Here is a 22174-nt window from a genome sequence, read left to right as displayed (position 1 = left end):
CTATGAGTATTACTACATATTTTTCTTTGTCTCTAGCACTCATTTGTATTGCCAAGTCTACTATTTTTTATTCCTTTCCTACTAGTGTAGGTTTGGAATAATCCTCCTCCAAATGATCTTGCATTAGCAATGCTTGAGAATAAGCTAGTCTTTCAATTTACTTTATGTTCTTGACTATGTGATCTATAAAAATGGTTGGATAGAGTGCTTAACTCTTCCTTGCGCCTCCTCTTCCAAGTCTAGCAGACATGCTATATCTTTGTTAGATGACAACAAACATAGGATCCACATCAAAGGTATCAGTTGAATCCCATACAATGTAATAGCACCTATCCTTCTTACAAGTAGGTGAAAACATTTTGTAAATGTAGTGAGTAGACCCAATATAATTATAAAAAAGAGTCGTGTATCGAAATGCCTAGAGTCATAGGATTTTGAATCAATCTTAAGGTAACATGTGTGCTCATTGATCCATTTGTACTTGATTGCCATTTTGTTGAGATATCGGGCTCCACTCATGATATGCCAAGGTGACCATTGTGCCTTTATGTCACCGACTTATTGGCTGCACATGCGGTTGGTACACTGCCCATGATTAATAGTTGGATGACAACTATCCTTATGTACTCTAGTTAGTGGCTCAGCTACTATGTGTGGGGGTTAAAGGTCACTGTGCCTTTACCCCAGTTATGTACAATACTCAAACACATATATAAATGAATGAAAAAGAAGATTAGGGTGGGTTCTGCACCCACCAAAACTTGTGTGGCTCTCTGTCTCTCTTTCTCCTTCTTCCATTCTTGCTTCCGTTGAGAGCACTCTCAACTCATATCAGAGCCCGGTTGATCTAGCTGAGCGTGCGTGAATGCTTGAAGCTCAGCAGCTCTGTGGGAGGAAGGAGAAGCTCTGTGGGAAGCTTTGCGGGTGACTTTACTTGCATCCGAGTGTGCAGAGACCTTGGAGGAAACTTTGGAAAAGTCACTTTGGCTTTGCGAAGTGGTTTTGAGAGCCTATTAAGAGTTTTCAAAGAAAAAGTCGTTTTTTGAGCTTTTCCCTATTCTGTTCGATGACAGAGACTCTGTATTGACTTGTAGAGGCAACTATTGCTTGCTTTTGGTGTCCACTTCATCTCAAGAGCTTGGAAACACCTTCATTCTTGAATCTGGGATCATTTCATTGGATTTCTGACTCACTGTGTCAGTTTCTGCGTTTTTTGCCCGGGTGTTGGAACTCAAGTTTGGAGCAACCATTTGCAGATCTGTCAGTTCCGGTGGACTCAGGAGGTCCTAAAACTTCTATGTTGCTCATCATTCACACTCCGGTGGAGTTTACAAATAGCTCTGTTTCCAAAAACGTTTTTCAGTCCATGTGTTGGACCCAGTGATTGAGACCACGGTTTCCAAAACCATCTATCCCATTGCGTTCCAGACGCCCAAAAACCCCTACCTATCAGTTCTTGCGTGATTCGGTGGAGGATTTTCAGAGTTATAGATCTCTGTGTATTCGATTTCGTCTCTCTGTTATGCATTTTTCATTCTAAGGTTCTAAAACCTTAGATTTATGCCACATGGCAGTGGATAAGTGTTGACTCCCATTTCTCACTCATCGGTTGGGATTTTGGAGTTCTGGCAGAAGAGAGATATTTGTAGATTTTCTTGCTGAGTCCGATTATGCAATGGCGCCCATGTTTTGAGGCATCTCAGGTTCTATTTTCAGTAGCGGTCATTACCGTGGGACCATGATTTTTTGAGCATACCTTATGCAGATCACTCTGGTTGCAGTTTGAGCAGTGTGCTCTCATTCGTGGTATGCATTTGGTTGCAGTGGATGATTTATAGGCCATTTGGATGCATTGCGGTCCTTATTGGATGCACTGATAGGCCCAAATTGCCTTGTGGGATGCTATTTTTTCTATGGATGCTTTGCACATGGATGCTATTTTATGTTGAGGGACAGCTTTGACACATTGCAAGTGATGCACTGATAGTGCTATGCTCTCTTGGATGAGATATTATTAATGCATATGCCAGTGGACGGTGTTTATGCTTGAGTCATTTGGCAATTATTGGCATTTTGGATTGCCATTGCAGTTGGCATTTTCTTTTGGGCCAGATTTGCTCATATGGATGCATAGTATATGCACATGAGTCAGATGCCTTGAGACATGAGTTTTGGTGATATTTCGCTCTATTGTGGCATACACATTTGGGTGCACCTGGTATTTGGTGTGATTCTCTCTTGTATGCACAAGCATTTGGGATTTTGTTTTATTTGCATTATGGCATCCTCTTCCATGTCTGAAAAGGAGTTTTTCAACATTAAAAAGTTTGATGGGACAAACTTTTCTTTGTGGAAAGAACAGATAAGGGATGTGCTTATTCAAAAGAAGCAGATTAAACCCTTAGCAGGGATTGAAGCTAAGCCTGCAAATATGTCTGAGGATGATTGGAATGAGTTGGATGCATTAGCAAAGTCTACTATTAGACTTCATCTTGCAGAGTTAGTTTATTTCACAGTAGTAAATGAGCAGATTACAGAAGATTTGTGGAAGAAATTGTGTGCCACTAATGAGAAGGAAACTGCCTCTAATAAAGTTTATCTCATGAAGAGGTTGTTTGAGCTGCAGATGAAGGAAGGGGTCTCCATTGCTTCTCACTTAAATGAATTCAATATTATTTTCAGCCAGCTTCAGGCTCAGAAGATGAATTTTGATGCAGAGACTAAGGCAATATTTCTCTTATGTTCATTGCCATCCTCATGGGATACCTTTCGTACATGTATCAGTAACTCTGCACCTGGTGGAGTACTGAAATTTGATGATGTTGTGGGTAGCTTGTTGGCCGAGGAGATTAGACAGAAGTCTATGGATGGCAACAAGCAGGATGCAGCCTTAAATGTGCAAAGGGGCAGATCACAGTTCAGGGGGAAGTCCCAAGAAAGAGGGAAGTCACGTAGCAAATCCAAGGCACGGAACATTGAGTGTTACCACTGTGGCAAGAAGGGCCATATGAAAAAGCATTGCTACAAGCTAAAAAGAGAGCAAAAGGATAAGAAAAAGAATGCAAATTGGGGTGGAAATCAAAAGGAAGAGAGTCCAAGGGAGGACAAAGGAAAAGTGAAGATCGAGGAGATCAATGCACTCACACATGATAGTGACAATGACGTTCTCTTCATGTCTAGTTTATTTGCAGAGTTGCTTACCACTTCCATATTCCTAGGATTGGATTTTGGATTCTGGTGCTTCATTCCATGTTACTCCCCATAGGGAATGGTTCTCCACTTATGACAGTGGAAAGACAGGTTGTGTGCATCTTGGAAATGACTATGCATGTGACATAGTGGGAGCAGGTGACATAAAGTTTTCTTTTGCAAATGGGTCTGCATTTGTTTTGAAACATGTGAGACATGTGCCTAAGCTGACCAAGAGTCTTATTTTAGTGGGTCAGCTAGATGATGCTGGTTTTCACACCACTTTTGGCTTTCAGAGTTGGAAAATTCAGAAGGGCTCTATGCTTTTGGCCAGGGGTGCCAAGTGTGGGACTTTGTATCCCTTACATGTATCAGGGGTATTTGATCATGTTGTTGCAATAACCGAGCAGCCAAGCACTTCTTTGTGGCATTGTAGGTTGAGGCACATGAGCCAGAATGGACTGAAACTCTTATGCCATTTGGGTTATGTACCACATTTGAGTTTCTTAGATTTTGAATTTTGTGAGCACTGTCTCTATGGGAAGCAGACTAAATCAGCCCATAAAAGAAAAGGAAAGAAAGAGTGTGAAAAGCTTGATTTGGTGCATTCAGACGTAATATGTGGTCCCATGCCTACATGGTCATTAGGCGGCACTGAATACTATGTGACTCTCATTGATGATGCAATTAGGAAAGTGTGGGCTTATGCTATAGCTCAGAAGAGTGATGTGTTCCAGGTATTTTAGAAATGGCTGGCCTTGGTTGAGAATCAGTCAGGTAGAACGCTTAAATGCATACGGACTGACAATGGTGGAGAGTATCTCTCTCATGACTTTCAGCATTTCTGTGATACATGTGGAATTAAGAGGGAGCTCACATCCCCTCGTACTCTAGAGCAAAATCCAGTTGCAGAAAAGATGAACCGTACCATTCAAGAAAAGTTGCAATGCATGCTTTCCAATGCAAGTCTTTCTGATGGTTTTTGGGCTAAGGCAGTGAAGACTGCAGTGCATGTGATCAATAGATCACCTAGTAAGAGTTTGGATGGTGGTATTCTTGAAGAGGCATGGAGTGGCAAGAAGCCCTCTTACTCTCATTTGCGTATATTTGGGTGTGAGGCATATGCACATGTGCCAAAAGAGCTTCGAAAGAAGCTAGATCCTAAGTCTAGGAAATGCATCTTTCTAGGTTATGGTGAAAGTGGAGAGATGGGCTATCGTCTCTGGGATCCAGAAGCAAAGAAGATCATACACAGCCATGATGTGGTCTTCAATGAGAAGAAGATACATAAGGCACCCATGAGGGATGTGGAAATGAGGAGAATCACTTTCCAGGATGTGAATCCACCTGCATATGTTGATAGACAGCAAGCTGTCCATGCACCAAATGTGCAAGAAATGGTACCACCAAGTACTCCCACAGATATACAATCAAGGATAGATGATGGATCATCTATTGGTGGAAATGATGAGCCAAATGTGGCTGATATGCAGGTGGGACAGCAAGCTGAAATGCCTTTAAGAAGATCATCTAAAGCATCTAGACCGCCTGATAAGTTTGTTCCAGGGGTAGACTATGTGATGCTTACTGATTGCGGGGAGCCTTCTTGCTACAGAGAGGCTATGATGCGTGAGGATCAATGCAAGTGGGAGTATGCTATGCAATCAAAGATGAGTTCACTTAAGAAGAATAAGACTTGGGACTTGGTTTCTTTGCCACATGGAAAGAAAGCATTGCCATGTAAATGGGTCTACAAAATGAAGGTCACAGGTGATGATGTGCCTAGGTACAAGGCCCATTTGGTTGCTAAAGGGTTCAAGCAAGAGAAGGGTGTGGACTTTGATGAGATATTCTCTCCGGTTGTGAAGATGACCACACTTAGATGCATGCTTGGACTAGTGGCATGAGAGGATATGGAGCTTATGCAGATGGATGTCAAGACAGCTTTCTTGCATGGGGATTTGCATGAGGAAATTTACATGGTGCAGCCGGAAGGCTTAAAGGGCAAAGAGCATTTAGTTTGCAAGCTGAAGAAGAGTCTCTATGGCCTTAAGCAAGCACCTAGAGAATGGTATCAGAAGTTTGATGCTTTCATTCGGTCCCAAGGTTTTAGAAGGAGTGAAATTGATCACTGCCTCTACACTAAAAGGGCTAAGGATAATAGCCTGATAATCTTGGCACTATATGTGGATGATATGCTATTGGTTAGCAAGAATACTTATGAGCTAGATGCATTAAAGGCCAAGTTGCATGAGGCCTTTGATATGAAGGATTTGGGATTTGCAAGTCATATTCTTGGCATGCGCATCACGCGTGATCGGAGTAGGAAACTCCTTTGGCTCTCACAAAAAGAGTATGTTACAAAAGTATTGCAGCGTTTCAATATGGAGGGGGGGAAGGCAGTGAGTACTCCATTGCCTCCATATGTGAAACTGAGTCATACAGATAGTCCCAAATCAGATGAGGAAAGGGCCATGATGGCCAAGGTTCCTTATGCATCAGCAGTTGGGAGTCTTATGTATGCTAGGATAGCTACTAGACCAGACATTGCATTTGCAGTGGGAGTTGTTAGCCGGTATATGGCTAATCCAAGAAAGAGGCATTGGGAGGTAGTTAAGTGCATCACGAGGTACATGAAGGGTACCAAGGAGATGTGCATCTGCTTTGGTAGAGGAGACATGTGTGTACTTGGGTACACAGATTCAGACTATGCAGGGCGGAGATCCACTTCTGGTTATGTGTTCACCTTTGCAGGTGGTGCAGTGTCGTGGATGTCTCACACACAGAAGTGCGTTGCTTTGTCTACCACAGAGGCTGAGTATGTTGCAGCCACAGAGGGTTGCAAGGAGGCTATATGGCTTGATCGGCTAGTGGGAGATTTGGGGATTCATACAGGTGTACCGACATTGCATAGTGATTCCATGAGTGCTATATTCAACTAGCACGGAATCTAGTCTTTCATGCAAAGACCAAACACATTGAGGTCAGGTACCATTTCATCAGGGAGGTACTTGAGGACAAGCGCATTGAGCTTGTCAAGGTTCATACACATGATAACCCTGCAGATATGCTGATGAAGAGTCTACCTAGTCAGCAGTTTGAGTATTGTCGCGTATTGATGGGCATTGGATAGTATGCTCACTAGTTGTTCTCCCTTAAAGGCACATTTTCCTTTAAATGGGAGGTTGTGGGGGTTAAAGGTCACTATGCCTTTACCCCAGTTATGTACAATACTTAAACACATATATAACTGAATGAAAAAGAAGATTAGGGTGGTTCTGCACCCACCAAAACTTGTGTGGCTCTCTGTCTCTCTCTCTCCTTCTTCCGTTCTTGCTTCTGTTGAGAGCACTCTCACTATGCCACCTTAGTTAGCTGAGTTTGGTTTGAGACCCACATATAGGGTTCACCTATTCTTTTTGTACTTTGAGTGTTCTTTTGGCTTTCACAACTAAGAAGAGGAAAAATTGAGCCTCCACCTTTGTGTGTATTCCCCCATTGTGTATGCGAGAAAGCCTTACAGAATCATCCTTATTGCCTGTTCATGCAAAATCGTCACTAGGAAGTGACTGTGTGGTCAATACTTTGCCCTTGTGAGGCAGAAGCTGTGTTTTTTTGCAGTGACACAATATTTTGCAGTGTTCAGTAATGGCCTCTGATTCTCTTTCACAGATTGTCATTGAAAAGCATGACAAGAACAACTTCCAAGCATGGAAGTTTAGAATGATGAATTTCCATATGGGAAAAGGCTAGTGGGAGTTCATTACAGGAAATGAAGAAGAACCAGTTCTTCCTAATGTTCCCAATAACCAGGAAATGCAGGCATTTAAAGGATGGCATGAGAGAGCTAGAAAAGTTATGTTTTGGCTGTCTAATCAGTATTTCAGATTCTATGATTGTGCATATTCAGGATGCAAGTATGCAAAAGGAGGCATGGGATACATTGGCAAAAATGTACAGCACAAATACGCAAGCCAGGAAAATGCAGCTCAAGCAAGAGTTGCATAATGTGCAGAGAGAAAATATGAGCATCAATGACTACCACATGAAGGTGAAGAAAATTGCAGATGCACTTGCTTCCATTGGGTCGCCAGTGGAAGATGATGATTTAGTTTCTATGACCTTGAATGGTCTAGGAAAGGATTATGCACAGTTCTGGACATCCATTGCTGTTCGTGAAAAATTTCCTAATTTTGAGGAGTTGTTTGCTCTTCTAATTTCTGAAGAGCAGAGAAATGGTGGTGCATCTTCTTCAGGAGGAAATTCAAAAGAAACTGTCTTCTACTCAAATGTTGGAAGAGGTAGAGGCAGAGGTAGAGCAGGCCGAGCTAGAGGCCATGGTAGAAATCAGAATATGCGGCAAACTCAAGAAAACCAGTCCTATGGAGGAGGACGTGGTAACTCTAGAGGCAGGGGAGCCAAAGAGGTCATGGTGGATGGCAGAGAGGCCAAAATGCAAACAACAATGTTGAATACTATTACTATGGTAAAATGGGTCATATGGCTAAAGACTACTATAAAAAGTAGAATGACATCATGAATGGAAAATTACAGCAAGGGAGTTATGCAACTTCTAGTAGACAGAGTGATGACAGAAATGAGCAACTATTTACGATGAAGCACATGACCAATTCTGTGACAAGTGCAGAAGAAAGCAATGATGTGTGGTATGTTGACTCAAGTGCATCAAACCACATGACAGGTCATGCAAAATGGATGCAGTATGCAAGGAAAATGGAAAGACCAGGATTTGTGGAGGCTGGTGATGATACTGCACATCCTATAGTGCAGATTGGTAAAATTCCTTTGTCTATGCAGGATGGGAAAAAGAAATACCTGTCTGATGTATTTCATGTCCCGAATATCACCAAGAACCTCGTTTCTGTTGGTCAAATGGTTGAGCAAGGCTTGCAGGTCAGATTTAATCCTCATGGATGCTTTGTTGAGGATATGAAAAATAACGATCGCTTGATAGCAAAAGGAAAGAAGAAGGGCAAGATGTTTACATTGGATGTGGACATGCCTGAATTGAGTGCAGTAATGTTTGAACATGGAACTGGTGTAGTTGCAGATATTGATATCTGGCATAAACGCATTGGTCATGTTAATGTACAGCGACTTAAATCAATGTAGGCCCAAAATATTATTACAAGATTGCCTAAATTCAAGGTTGCCAAAATTCATAAGGTATGTGAAGCCTGTCAATTTGGAAAACAGGCACAGAAACATTTTCCTAGACATATTCAAGAGAGTAAGAGGCCATTGGAATTAATCCACTCTGATGTGTGGACTACTAAAGCTGCATCTATTGGAGGCTGTCATTATTTTGTCACTTTTATTGATGACTACAACAGAAAACTTTGGGTGTATTTTATGAAAAAGAAAAGTGAAGTGGTTGGGCATTTCAAAGCTTTTAAAGCTATGGTTGAAAAAGAAACAGGCTTGCAAATCAAATGCATAAGGTCAGATGGAGGGGGAGAGTACCTCTCAAATGAGTTTGCAAGGTTCCTGCAGGAGCATGGCATAAAGAAGCAATATTCATGCAGTCATACCCCACAACAAAATGGACTTGCATGAAGCAACAATATTCATACAGTCATACCCCACAGCAAAACGGACTTGCAGAAAGGAAAAACAGGCATTTGGAGAGGTATCTCGTGCCATGCTGAACGAAAAAGACCTACCTAATTATTATTGGGCTGAAGCAGTTGCTACAGCAGTCTACATAATGAACAGGACTCCCACTGCAATAGTACATGGCATGACGCTAGAGGAGATGTATACTCGTAGGAAACCAGATATTTCTAATTTGAAATTTTTTGGTTGCATTGCCTATGTTCATGTGCCAGATGAATTGAGGTCCAAGTTGGATCCAAAAGCTGAGAAGTGCATCTTTATTGGTTATTCTCTGCAACAGAAAGGGTATAGATGCTATAACCCTTCTACTCATAAGTTTACAGTGAGCAGAGATGTTGTTTTTGATGAGATGAGCAGCTGGTATAAACCAATAAATGTGATTGATGATGTAGATGCACAAAATGGTAATGCTGCACAGAATTCACAGTAGCAATCACAAAATATTAGTGGACCTACAGTGTCCTCTAACAGTGGTTCACATACTTTGCCATGGACAGGCAGATTGAGATCAGGAGAATCTCCTCAAAGCAATGCAGATAGTGGTATGCAGGTATCACGAAAAGGAAAAGAGAAGGTAGATCAGCCCATGTTTGATGTGAATGCAGGTCACTCTTATGTGGATGGTGAATCCACTGGCTCAGAACAGAGCATTGATGATGAGTTGGGTATTCCTTCTGTTGTTACACCTGGAGTAAGGAAGACCAGGGATGTTTTGAGAGCACCTGGAAGTGAGCCTATTTTGCGCAGGTCTACCAGAGCTAGGTATCTTGTGGATAGGCTGAAATATGATGGATTTACAGCCATTCACTATGCCTACATGGTCAAAGTGATACAGAAACCAAAACCCACTTCTTTTGAGCAAGCCATGGGAAAAGAAAAATGGGAGAAAGCCATGGATGAAGAAATGGATTCCTTGGAAGCAAATGCTACATGGGAATTGGTGCCTTTGCCTAAAGACAAGAATGCAATTGGCTGTAAGTGGGTTTATAAGATCAAGCACAATGCACATGGTTTTGTGAATAGATACAAGGCAAGATTAGTTGTCAAGGGGTATGCACAGACATATGGCATTGATTATGAAGAAACATTCAGTCCAGTTGCAAGGATGGCAACCGTAAGAGCAGTCATTTCTATGGCTGCATCAAAGGGATGGTCTTTTCATCAGATGGATGTAAAGAATGCCTTCTTGCATGGTGATTTGCAAGAAGAGGTCTTTATGGAGCAGCCACCAGGTTATGTTCATGCTGTTCATCCTGAGTTTGTTTGCAGGTTGAAGAAAGCCTTGTATGGCTTGAAGCAAGCACCTAGAGCATGGTCTGACAAGATAGGACAGTATCTTGTCACTATTGGCTTTCAGATTTCCAAGGCAGATTTCTCACTTTATGTGAGAAAAACAGAGAAAGGTATTATGCTGCTTGTCATTTATGTTGATGATTTGATCATCACAGGTGAAAGTGATGAAGATATCCTTCATGTGAAAATGCTATTGAAGCAAAAGTTTGAGATGAAGGATTTGGGAGAGCTGTGTTATTTCTTGGGCATTGAGGTGATTAGATCACCAAGTGGGATACGGCTCTTGCAGAGGCAGTATGGAGTGGACAAGCTATCCAAATATGGGATGACAGGATGTAAGCCTATTTCAGTTCCTTTGGAGCAGAATGTGAAGCTAAGCGTAGATGCAAGTGATCTTCTGGAAGACCCTACTATGTACAGACGCATAGTAGGAAGTTTGATTTATATGACTATTACCAGGCCAGATTTGAGCTATGCTATTGGATTGGTAAGTCAATTTATGAAGGCTCCAAGGAAACCACATTTGGATGCGGCTAGATGCATACTCAGGTATGTGAAGTCCACATTGCCGTATGGACTATTTTATGAGACTGGGGTTCAAATACAGTTGCATGGATACACTGATGCTAATTGGGCTGGTAGTATTTTTTATAGACTATCTACCAGTGGATATGTGTTCTCTTTTGGGAGTGCTGCAGTCACTTGGAGCAGCCAGAAACAGCTACATTTGCCTTGTCGAGCCCAGAGGCTGAGTACAGGGGAGCAGCAATGGTTGCATGTGAGGTAGCTTGCATAAGCTACTTTATTATATGCATCAGTCTACAGATGGGCCAGTTGTCATTTATTGTGACAACATGAGCAGTATACACTTGGCAAATAACCTAGTCTATCATGCTAGAACAAAGCACATTGAGGTGCATTAGGGGACAAGGTTTTACTAGGTCTTATTGATCTAGTTTATGTCAGCACAGAGGATCGGGTAGGTGACATATTCATGAAGGCATTGGGCACAGAGAAGCTGCGCAAGTTCAGAGACCTGCTTGGTATGCAGGAATTGGGATTGAGCTCGAGGGGGAGTGTTGAGATATCGAGCTCCACTCGTGATATGCCAGGGTGACCGTTGTGCATTTATGTCACTGACTTGTTAGCTGCAGATGCGGTTGGTACACCGCCCATGAATAATAGCTGGATGACAGCTATCCTTATGTACTCTAGTTCGTGGCTCAGTTAGTATGCCACCTTAGTTAGCTGAGTTTGGTTTGAGACCCACATATAGGGTTCTTCTATTTCTTTGTACTAGAGTTCCTTTGGCTTTCACAACTAAGAAGAGGAAAACTGTTTTCAGCCTCCACCTTTGTGTGTATTCCCCCATTATGTATGTGAGAAAGCCGCAGGTGAGACTCCTTCCTTCTCTGCCACTATCTTCACAGCCACTTGTGGAAGAAACAACATACTCCAAAAATTATGGGATGAAGATGACACTCACCGATGATGGGCATGGTACTGGTAGAAAAGGATACAAAGACCATCATAAGATCACAAGGAGCAGTTTGAACTAGCCCCAAGAAGCCAACAGAGCCCAATTTTCACTAGAAAGAAGAAAAGAAAATGGCTAAGGAAGTAATCCAGGACCTCAAGCAAAAGAAATCCCTCATCTCAATGATACGGAAGTCATGGGTTGACAAGAAATGAATGAACAACTAAAGACCAAATGAAAAGACAAATATAGCAAAGAATCCAAGAGAAAAGACAATGTGAAAGGTCTAGTGGAGCACAAATAGATCAACATGGATTGGGAAAAGTTCCATGTACTCGTTGTGATGATCTCCATCAGCTTGGAACTCACTACCCACTATGTGAAATTCTTTCAAAGTCTAGTGATTGACCAATGACTTGTGACCGCAACCCTTATAACAAGGGTGGAGATAGAGGTACAAAATGTAGATAGGGGACAAAGAGAAAGAAGCATCAAACTTGTTCTACACCAACAAAATCTCCCCCAAAAATTCCTCAACGAAGCCAAAGTACAGTTGATGGAGTACAAAGATGTATTTGCCTAGGAATATATGAATTTGAATGGGGTACAACAAAATTTGAGTCAAATGCCTCTTGATGCAAAACCCATTCACATAAAATATAGCAAATGATACCCAGCTACACAAGTTGGAAAAGTCAAAGATTGACCAATTTCTCTAAGGCAATATTCATCTATCAGGTCAATTAAAGAGATTGGTTATTTTCAATTATCATGATGCCGAAGAATAATGTCAAGTTGCAAGTCTGCATTGACTACCAACAATTAAATGAAAAAACCATCAAATATCCATTCCCATTACCATTCATAGACATCAACTTGGGCAAGGTAGCAGGGCACAACATATATTCATTCATGGATGGATACATTGTGGGTATAATGCTCACCGAGGAAGACTAAGAGAAAGATGTTCATCAGTGAATTGGGGGCTTCAGTGAATTGGGGGAATTTTCAAGAAAAGTGTTACCATTTGGGTTGAAAAATGCATTGGCCATATTTCAATGCTTTATGGTAGAAACCTGCCAAGAGCACATTAATGAATTCCTTGAAATATTCTTGGATGATCTCCTCAAATCAAACACACTTGGAATGTTTGCAAAAGGTGTTCTAGAAATGTAGGGAGCCACAAATTTCCCACAATCCATACAAATGTGTGTCCTCAAGAGTATTGTTGAGACATGAGTTTTGGCAAAGGTATCATGATAAAAAAATACAAGATTTTTTCCATTTCAAATATGAAGGAGTCAAACAATTTCAAGTAAGTCTATGCATTTGTGGGTTTCCTTAGATTTTAGACATAAAAAAGTTAATGGGATAAGTCAATAGCTAACAAGCCAATACAAACTTTGAATGGAGCAAAGCCCAAAGCAAAGAATTACAAATCTTATAAAGCGATGGTCATAAAGGTACCAATACTTAGTAGCTAGATAAAATTTAATCTTTCATGGGCATGTGAATGCATTTAGGATGGCAATTGGGTCCATCTTCAGGATGCACAAGGAGCACATGACTTGATCATTGTCTTGAACATTGCTAAGGGCCAATATTATGAGATGCATCATATCTTGAAGCTAGAGGCAAGTGATACCCCATTGGGTATCAAATGTAGTGTCCTCTGATACCCCACTGGGTAGGGGCAACATGCAACATCTGTATCATGGAAGCCACATCATGCCTTGGAGATTTTTCCCTTCCATGGAGGGAATGTCACCTTTGTGGTGGCTTTCACTATAATTCCTCAATTTTTTGGATCACTATAGTTGCCCAATTGGCCCAACCATGCTAAGAGGAAAGGCTAGCTACTATCAAATCTCTGCTATGATTTGTTGGACCTTCCCCTCATCTAACACGGCATTGGGGACATACTTTCACTTTGGGGGATTCCATAATGGCGTTGCTCTAATTGAAGCACTACTAGAGTATGATCCGACTTCACTATGTCACTAGGATACCTATGGCTCCTTTGTGCATCACCTAGTTCCTAAATAGAATCTATCAAGAGGCTCAAGTAATCCATCATGCAGTCTCTGACTCAATCTTAATAGGTGTGTCATTTGTATGAGCGAAAATCTATGAGCAGGTTTATTCGAGCGGGTTTTTCAAGAGATTTAAAAAATGGTATTTCTTCAAGAAACATGGTTTTTACACGCTTATTTTTACTAGAACTAGACCCCTTTATCATAAAAATATCTAGAATAGTCACTCATTCACTTTTACATAACGAAAATTTTCTTGCTCATAGACATCCTTTGTACTTCTATTATTACCTAAAAAGAGTTTTGAAAAATAATTTATTTGAGAAACATCCCTCATAGTCACTCGCAATGTAGTAATATTATACATATATAATTTCTTAGTTATTATCAAACACATTTATATCAATACGACAAGTCTAGGTTTCTAGTGTTTTTATAGCATAAATAGCAAGATATCTATTTATGGATATATTTCTAGAGAAGTTAAAATTACTATAAATAAGCACTAATTTGGGCTTACATATCTACTCTCATAAAATACATGTAGGATTTAAAACCACATATTCAAGAATTTGTAAAATATAGCCTTGTAGATGTGCTTGAATGGAATTGTATGATCAATTTGAGTGGCTAAATGACTATATTTGGACACTGTATTTGGAAGTTATGACACTTTAAAAATTGTTGTTCAAGTGAAACTACCTTGGAAGACCTACTTCAAAGGCGTTTTGCTAGCAAAACTACCTTGTATGGCTTTCTTCAATGAGGTTTCTTTGGAAAAACCCTTTCATGAAGATAGGTTGAGAGAGAGTTTTCAATTTCACCCCTTATTAAGTAAGTTGTAACAAGGATCATAAGGGAATTTTCATAGACTACCCTACATTTGGGTTTCTTAAAAAGCCATCCCATTATGTTATTCACCATCCCATTATGTTATTCACCATCCCCAAAGATTCATGTAAAGATTTGTGTATGAAATAGGCAATTTTATAATACTTTGCATATTTCTAAGTGAAACTATGTTCCTCCTATCTATTTTTGCCATATTATGGCGCATTCCTCTTCCCCCTTGATTCATAGGTATAACATGAAAACACACCGTAGTCACTAGCACTTCATGCATGTGCTATTATCCATGTTGATTTTATGGTGAAATTGCATTAATTTTTAATCCCCACTACTCCATTATCTTCTCGCTGATAATATTGAGGGATTCTCCACTATCAATATGTGTATATATATTCTTATAAGCTTACCATTAAGCTTAACTGGACACCAATCAAATACATCCTATAGCCTTTGTAACTACTTCCATGGCACCTATCATTGCTATCTTTTTCTTGGAACTCTTAGTGCTCGCACCTTTGCAAATTGGTGCCTCATGCCAAGGCTTAAAGCCAAAATATATGTAATATATAGGCACTCCCTCAAATCAGCCAATAAAGCATAATTTGAGCAAAAGTAGATTGAAGCCTTGCACACTGACCTCTGAGCCCAAAACAGAGAAATACAACTAGCTCTAGCATCAATTGGAAGCCACCAGATATTGTTAGAAGAAGATCCAAAAGTCAAGTGCTAGTGGGAGGAGGAGTATGATCGTGTCCTGCAAGCCCACGTTGACCTTAGCACACATGACCTAGAGAGAGCCTCACAGAGTGGAAGACACCTTCCACTTTCACTCTAACATTTTGAAGATAGCCTTTGCCTACTTGTATCACTTAGATCTTACTAACATACTTCCACCTATTATATCCTAGACATTCTTGGTTGCCATTCTAAGCACGCACACCCAATTTTGGCAATGGCCTTCATCAACAACAGTGGCTGCCAATTTTTAGAGGACATTGACATTAGTCACCTTACTCTTTATCCCATTATCCTTAATTTAGAAGATAGTATGGTATGAGCTAGCTTTTTATCTAAATAAGGGCCCCTCCTATAAGTAAATGATACACATGTACCTTCAAGCCTGAAATCTCCATGGCCATTGCATTAGGATCATGGATGATTTTTTCAAGTTAGTTTCATTAAGAAGCTAAACTTTTATAGTGGTGTCAAAAGTTTGTATGTCCTAATTTTAAAAAAAATTGAAACATTTGCCAGGATTTGAAACTTTAATGTATAAAAATTTAGAGTTTCGCCAGGATTTACATTTTTTCCTTCAAATTTCAAAAGAAAATATATAAAAAAGTACTACATTCAAGTAATAGTGTGAAACAAAAAAAATGATCTTGAAAACTTTTGCCAAGATTTTATATTAATATATAAGCATAGCTTCGATAAAAACATCCTTGATTAGGATGTTAGAGGACATGCACAAAACAAATTTTTGGGAGCCGCATTTGCCATTTTTTGGGATCTCACAATGACTGCTCTATTTCCATTCAACATTTTCAACTACCCAATCTATAGCATGGCTCATGCACTCTTGATCCAAGGATGGATCAACATTGAAGGGGGGACATGTTAACTACCTTAGTGAACATTCTCACATTTTGCACCTTCCCACGTACTCTTATAAATATGCACAATGCACTCATGATTTTTTTAGGAGCTACCTTGGAGCAGCCCAAGAGGATTGTAAATACTAGTAACAAGAGTGTAGAAAATATAGGAAGAGAATGAGAGCATAGGGTTGGCCCTCCCTTCAAAAGGTAACATGTATAAAAAAAGGTTTGACTTTAGTCTTCAGTTGTTGGATACAAGTTTGAGGAATAGAAGCTCTCTCTTTTTCCAAGGATTGTGTCTTGTATTCTTCTTGATTCTTGCCTTTTGTGAATGCCGCTCATCCTCCTTATCCTTCTCTTGCCTCTTGGTTCCCATCCCCTCCTCCTCTTCCTCTCCCTTGTCCCTGGCTTGAACCACATATTCATAATCATGACAGTGAGAGTCATTCATGCCCAAGGGATCTCTTAGCCTTTTCTTTTGTCAAACACTCTCCACATCCCCTTGGAGATGTTGATCACTGCATATTCCAGCTGCACTAAGTGTAGAATTTGCAACTCTAACTACTTGTTGAGGGCTAACGTAACTTGATCGTGTGTGGCCTATTTGGTGAAGCAAGTTCTCTAGAGGAGGACCCGATCCAATATGCAATCCTTGTGCATGTTGCTCACACCTTTTCTTTTGGTCATTTCCACAGGTCGAAAGGAACCGCTATAGTAACCACCACGCGCCTTCCTTCTTAGCCAGGTGAAAATCTCCTTCTGGCCACCTTCCATGCAGCTAGCAAGAAAACCCTTCTGATGCCAACCAACTCCCATGCTTTGACTCTATTAAGTTTGTGCATGGAGTATTGGCAATTGACTCTGTGTCCATGATCTAAAAGTAATAAAGAGTTTTGTTAAATAAAATAAAATTTCAGTTTTAATCAAGTCACTAATGCCGACCAAACCGTGCAAGAGGCAAGAACCACCAACGCGGGTGTACCGTTGTGCCTTAGTTGTGGAGTAAGTCATCTCTACAAGGACTGTTTGATGCAAAGGACCCCTAGAACGACTACAAACGCGAAGGCCATCATCTACTTGCTTAGTGTAGAGCAAGGCCAAGTATCTTCGGTGACCTTGGATGTGATAACCAAGGCCCAAGCTAGAGCCTTTAGCAAGGGCAATTATGTGACACATCAATTGAATAGTGAACCAATGGGCTCTAGGTTCACCCCTCGCCCCTACACCTCCCTGCCGCCTCCCTTGCCTTCTTCTCAACGATCCTCTTGCCTTGACTACGCTTGCTCTCCCCTATGTGTCCCCCTTCCCTTTCCCTATGAATTCCCTACACCTCCATTTCCTTCTTCCCTCCTCCCCTCACCTCCCCTCTCAGCCACTCTCTTGCGCCCTCTCCCTACCATGTCAACTCCCTTACACCTCCTCCTGTCTCTCGTCCCCTTGCCTCCCCGCTCAAATCCCTCTCACCTACCCCCCCCTTTATCGCCTTCCCCTCTTCTCCCTCGACCTCCCTTCTCCCCTTCCACCCTTGACTTCGCCTCTCTCCTCTAGGTTCCCCTCCTGCCTTGCCCCTCATGCCTCCCCTCGTCCTTCACCTAGGTCAAGTCCGCTATTAAGTTACCTTAGCTAAGGTTATGTTAGCATACACTGGATTGAATTAGATCGAGTTAGATAAGGTTGGGTTAGTTAGGTTAGGTTGGATTCGATTACATTAATTTAGGATAAGCTAGTTAGATCAAGCAAATCTTGCATGCTTGATCTAACACCATCTTAATAAACACTTATCAATGTGAATTTTCAAGTTATAGATTTTTATATGCAAAAATAAAAAAAGTTGGATTTCATATCATGCTAAAAGTCGTACATTGAAACTTATTAAAGATAGAGTCCAAATATGTCTCTCTATTGATTGTGGCCTCGAGCTCAAGAATATGCGAATGTTTGATGACTATGTATCATACTTCCATGCATCCCACAACCTATGTAGAAGAGTCATGACACTTCTTTTTGTTGGCTCTTGAGAAGCTGCAACAATCTCCTTCGATTTTGTTGTGGAGATTTCCTACTTCAAATGCACATGAAAATTTGTGAAGCAATTGTGTATTTCTACATACAATATGGTGCATGTAACTAGATTGGGATGTGACATCCGTATGATATCTTTAAGAATCCGCTATATTCAAAATGTGGTGTTGTTGATTATAAACCCCTTGGAAGAGAAGGTCCAACGATGCTACTGTAAAAAGACCGCTACATTTGAATATTTAGCCCGATCAAGTACCAAAACTCAAAATTTATCACCATCCCTTCTGAGTAAGCATCATACAATAGCCATAAGACTGCTTAGCGCTAAATCAAATCACCACCTGCTGTCCCGATTTTATTGGAACCCAAAACTTCCTTGCTCAGATTGGAAAAACCATTAATCTAAGCAAATGGCTTTATAATCGGCACCCTTGGTCCTAATCTGTACAAAGAGGGGTGGCTTTAGGCTAGGGATCAGCAGATGGTCAGTGCGTTACAGTAACTCCTATACAAATTGGTCCAGATATTCGTCTGCAGATGTGTACTTGACGTCTGGGTAAAGTGCAGTGGCCTCAACGTCCTCAGGGCCAAGGTCAAAGTTACTCTGATCACCTTTGATAGCGATGTCATGAAGGATTGCTGGGAAAATGTTGCCTGGAAAGGGGGTTTCTGCAGGAATCAAGTGAAGCATCAACATATGCTGCTTGGACATGAAGGTGAAGAGGAAACTGTGTTTATGCTCTCCAAATAAGTAATTCTAAATTTTTTTTTCCTTCCAATATGCAGAAACGAACCTGAAAATTTATCAGAGTTGGGAATTGCCTTACCTTTGTCTACTTCAAGCTTCTAAGGTTATCTAAGTGGAAGACTTATTTACCTTCCATCTGCTTTAAATTATCAGAATGAAAGATCTCCTTACCTTGGATTTGCTTGACTATTTGTTCCTCTGTCACAACTTCTTTTTCAAGCGTTTTCCCAATCTTCTTCTCCCATAGCAGCACCAGCTCGTTCTGTGTGAGAATGTTTGCAGGTGGCCTGATGTGTAGTCTCTTATTTAAAGTTCTGGGATCATCCACGGCCTTGACAGTGTACGTGCCAATATCTTCCTCCCGGACACAGATAGCTGAATTGAACGATTCAACAAAGATAGAGCAGTCAGGAATCAAACAGACTCAGGATATTATGGAGGATGACTACCAGCTGAAACTGTTTACTGGGTGTTTTAAGAAAATACTGTTGGTCCACTCCAATTCATTACCGTGTCAGGTAACTAAAATGCATGTTCGCATTTATTTTCCCATCGCATGATTTCAAGAACCAACTAGGTAGTGATTTCAAAGTTCGGAATTCGCGTGTGAACTCGAGCAGGCTTTGAGGAAATTGAGAAACTGATTTCGGCTCACAAAATCTATGTAAAACCGACCCACAAAGCCTTTAATGCCACATTTGATGCCTGCAAGTCCGATTTCGCTTGCAGGCGATGTTCGCAACTCAAGAACCTTCACAATTAGCCAAGAAACTAGCCAACGGTACACCTAGCATTGAAAAGAGGGCACACCCACAAAGCCAGAATTCGAATGCGCAAGCTAAGCGACTACCGTTCGGTACTGAACATGGTTTCTCCCAACTTTTCAAACTCCTTCCGTGTGCTTTAGCAGCCTTTAGCTGATAAAAGAAGCCTACTTTTTACACCTTGCTGAGATCAATTCGCTGGAGCAAACATCATTTGCGTAATGCCTTGGGACAATACTAGTATGGTAGATTCGTAGGGATAAAACAAAGGGTACGAGGAGATGTACTCACTTTTCACGTCACCACTACCATAGATCAAAGCTTTGTCTTTCGGTGGGGAGGTGTGGCCCGGCTGAATAAGGTTTGCCAGAAAGTAGCCTGCGAAACCATTGCTAACAACGAAAGTATGTGGAATTTGTGCCTCCTCCACAGCACGACGAATTTGTGATTTGAGCTTGAACATGGACTTGGCCGGCTCCAACGCTTGCAGGCGATCAACATCGTTGCCGAATTCCGAAGGGAAAAAGCGCTAAACGACCGAGCAAGACGACGGGAAGAGAGAAATTAGAGAAGGACAACGAAATTAGATGACGTTTATGGGAATCAGGTTTGTTTTTTAGCTGAAGTAGTCTGCAGCGCCATTACCTTGACAGTCCCGACCTCTTTTATGGCTGCAATAATCTTGGTCTGATCCGGAATCTGACCGCCTCCAACTGCCGAAATCACCACATCCACCTGCTTAATTGCAGCCACAAGGCTCTCATGATCATCCAGAGAACCCTGTGGAAAATCAAAGGCCAAAGAAAATCTAGGTGGATCAGCGCATCGCTAGAAAATGGGCCTACGTCGATCCATGCGCCTACATTGCTCAGTCTCTTCTCCCACGTCTCACCCAGATCACGCAAAGCAAAGACAGAGAAGCTGTAGAAAAAGAAAACTTCGAGGATTGTCTCATCAACTTTGTAGTTACTCGGAATGTTACTAGCATCGGATTTCAGAAAGCCCGAGTGCAACTACACCACCAAATAAACAGAGATTTGGCATTCGCAGGTGAGGCATCCCTGGTGCAGCTACACCGGAACGCTTCCGCCAGAGCCAAAAAATCAAAATAACTGTACTGGCAGCAACAATATATATCCGATGCAAATTAAGAAGCATTGAACGGAGGGCAGGAAAGGGAAAAGGACAAAGGACCTGGAGGATGGTGATGCCGGAGGATTGGAAAGAGGAGATGAGGTCGGGTTTGGAGGAGAGGGTGGGGGGGCGGACGAGGACGAAGGTGGGGTGATGGGAGGAGGCAGCAGAGAGGGCGATGAATTTGCCGATGTAGCCGGTGGCTCCGACGACGAGAATTTTGGTGGTGGACATGGCGACGCACGACGATGAGAGCTCAGTTCGAAAATCGTTGAATCAAGCTCACAAAAACTCTCACACAAACTCAATCGAGCTCACAAAACTTTCACACAAACTGCAACATCCCAACGAAGAAGCTCTGAGTCCCTTAACAAGTCAGCTCATCACCTCGCCTAACCTTTTCCATTAGTTTTAACCTTCTTACACCCTTCATTACCTACACTAACCCTTTATTGCTCTCGAAATCCTGCACACACCCAACCTTAAACGAAGGTGCATGCACCTCGCCAACAATCTAGGTGCATGCACAGAGCTAATGAAGTTAAGGTGAGTGCATAATAAGATGCATGGAGATAAAAGTTGAGGTGGGTGGTGCTCAATCAACTTTTTCACACAATTGGGTCATCTCACGGAGCTCACACCTGTTTTGGATTGATTTTATTCGCATCCGTCGCGTCATTTGAACCAAACCTAAGCCACTCAATAACTTCTTTCATCTCCTATGCTTGGGCGGTGGCATGCACAGCACCCAGTTCCGAGTTTACATTCGTCTTTTTTGGGTAAGGCTCGTCTGCACACCCGGGTTGTGAATGGTGCCCATCCAATCGATGTTCACCTTTGAGGGCCAGTGCACACGCTAGGTAAAATGTGCACCTGGCTTTGCACCATCTGCGCACTGGAACAGTAAACAAGGAGCCCCTGGAATGGAAAACTATGTTCATGCAGCGTTAATTGGCTTCCTTGGGTGACGAAATTACTACTGGCTGCTGGTGTACAGCTCTGCATGTGCCGCACTCTTCTGCACACTGGCGCATCGGTGCCATGTTTGGCAACCTAGAAATCCAAGGTGCTGAAATGAGCACCAAGCGCGCATCGATGCGCATTTGGTATTTCCATCGTGTGAACTAAACTACAAGCAGCCACTACAAGCAGCCACTGGTGCATTTGCATGCCCGTGTGCACTGGCTCTGAGCTTCGCCTCTTTTATCATCTCTTCTTGTACATCAATTCGTGCCAACAACTTGAGCGTGTGGCCTCAATCGTCACCAGGCCACTCTCCCTCCCCGCCAGTGCTCAAAGGGCCATCGCATCAAGCAATGCGAAAACAAGCCCGCAGAGCCTATCCCCATGCAACTAAGAACCAAGGGGCCATGGCTTGACATTGCAAGGTGTCAAACATGGTGCAGGTTACCCGCTCTAGTGTGATTCAC

At 41.8% G+C, this 22174-nt stretch overlaps 1 protein-coding gene across 2 annotated transcripts; it reads right to left on the bottom strand.

The window, feature by feature from the left end:
• Positions 1–18075: 18075 nt before the first annotated feature.
• LOC147882582 (phenylcoumaran benzylic ether reductase IRL1-like) lies at positions 18076–21131 on the bottom strand. 2 transcript variants are annotated; one of them, XM_087400617.1, is made up of 6 exons: positions 21068–21131; positions 20805–21035; positions 20256–20390; positions 19902–20139; positions 19018–19221; positions 18077–18767 (listed from the first exon to the last, which is right to left on the bottom strand). In XM_087400617.1, the coding sequence occupies exons 2-6, from the start codon at positions 20976–20978 to the stop codon at positions 18604–18606; spliced, it is 915 nt and encodes a 304-aa protein (XP_087256743.1). In that variant the 5' UTR covers positions 20979–21035; positions 21068–21131; the 3' UTR covers positions 18077–18603. The 2 variants fall into 2 exon arrangements, with proteins under 2 accessions (XP_087256744.1, XP_087256743.1); XM_087400618.1 differs by lacking the exon at positions 21068–21131 and having other exon boundaries at positions 18076–18767; positions 20805–21043.
• Positions 21132–22174: the final 1043 nt, after the last annotated feature.

Source organism: Dipteris shenzhenensis, chromosome 29 (genome assembly GCF_047967505.1).
Source record: "Dipteris shenzhenensis isolate YYH24624 ecotype China chromosome 29, Dip_SZ_1.0, whole genome shotgun sequence".
NCBI classification, from domain to species: domain Eukaryota; kingdom Viridiplantae; phylum Streptophyta; class Polypodiopsida; order Gleicheniales; family Dipteridaceae; genus Dipteris; species Dipteris shenzhenensis.
This window is presented reverse-complemented; position numbering and strand designations above follow the sequence as displayed.

Excerpts from the sequence above, each read along its gene's own strand:
- LOC147882582 (XM_087400617.1), bottom strand. The coding sequence starts at position 20,978 with ATGTCCACCACCAAAATTCTCGTCGTCGGAGCCACCGGCTACATCGGC. Across the intron at positions 20,140-20,255 it reads AAGAGGTCGGGACTGTCAAG|CGCTTTTTCCCTTCGGAATT; the intron begins GTAATGGCGCTG and ends TCGGTCGTTTAG. Across the intron at positions 19,222-19,901 it reads TGGTAGTGGTGACGTGAAAA|CTATCTGTGTCCGGGAGGAA; the intron begins GTGAGTACATCT and ends CGTTCAATTCAG.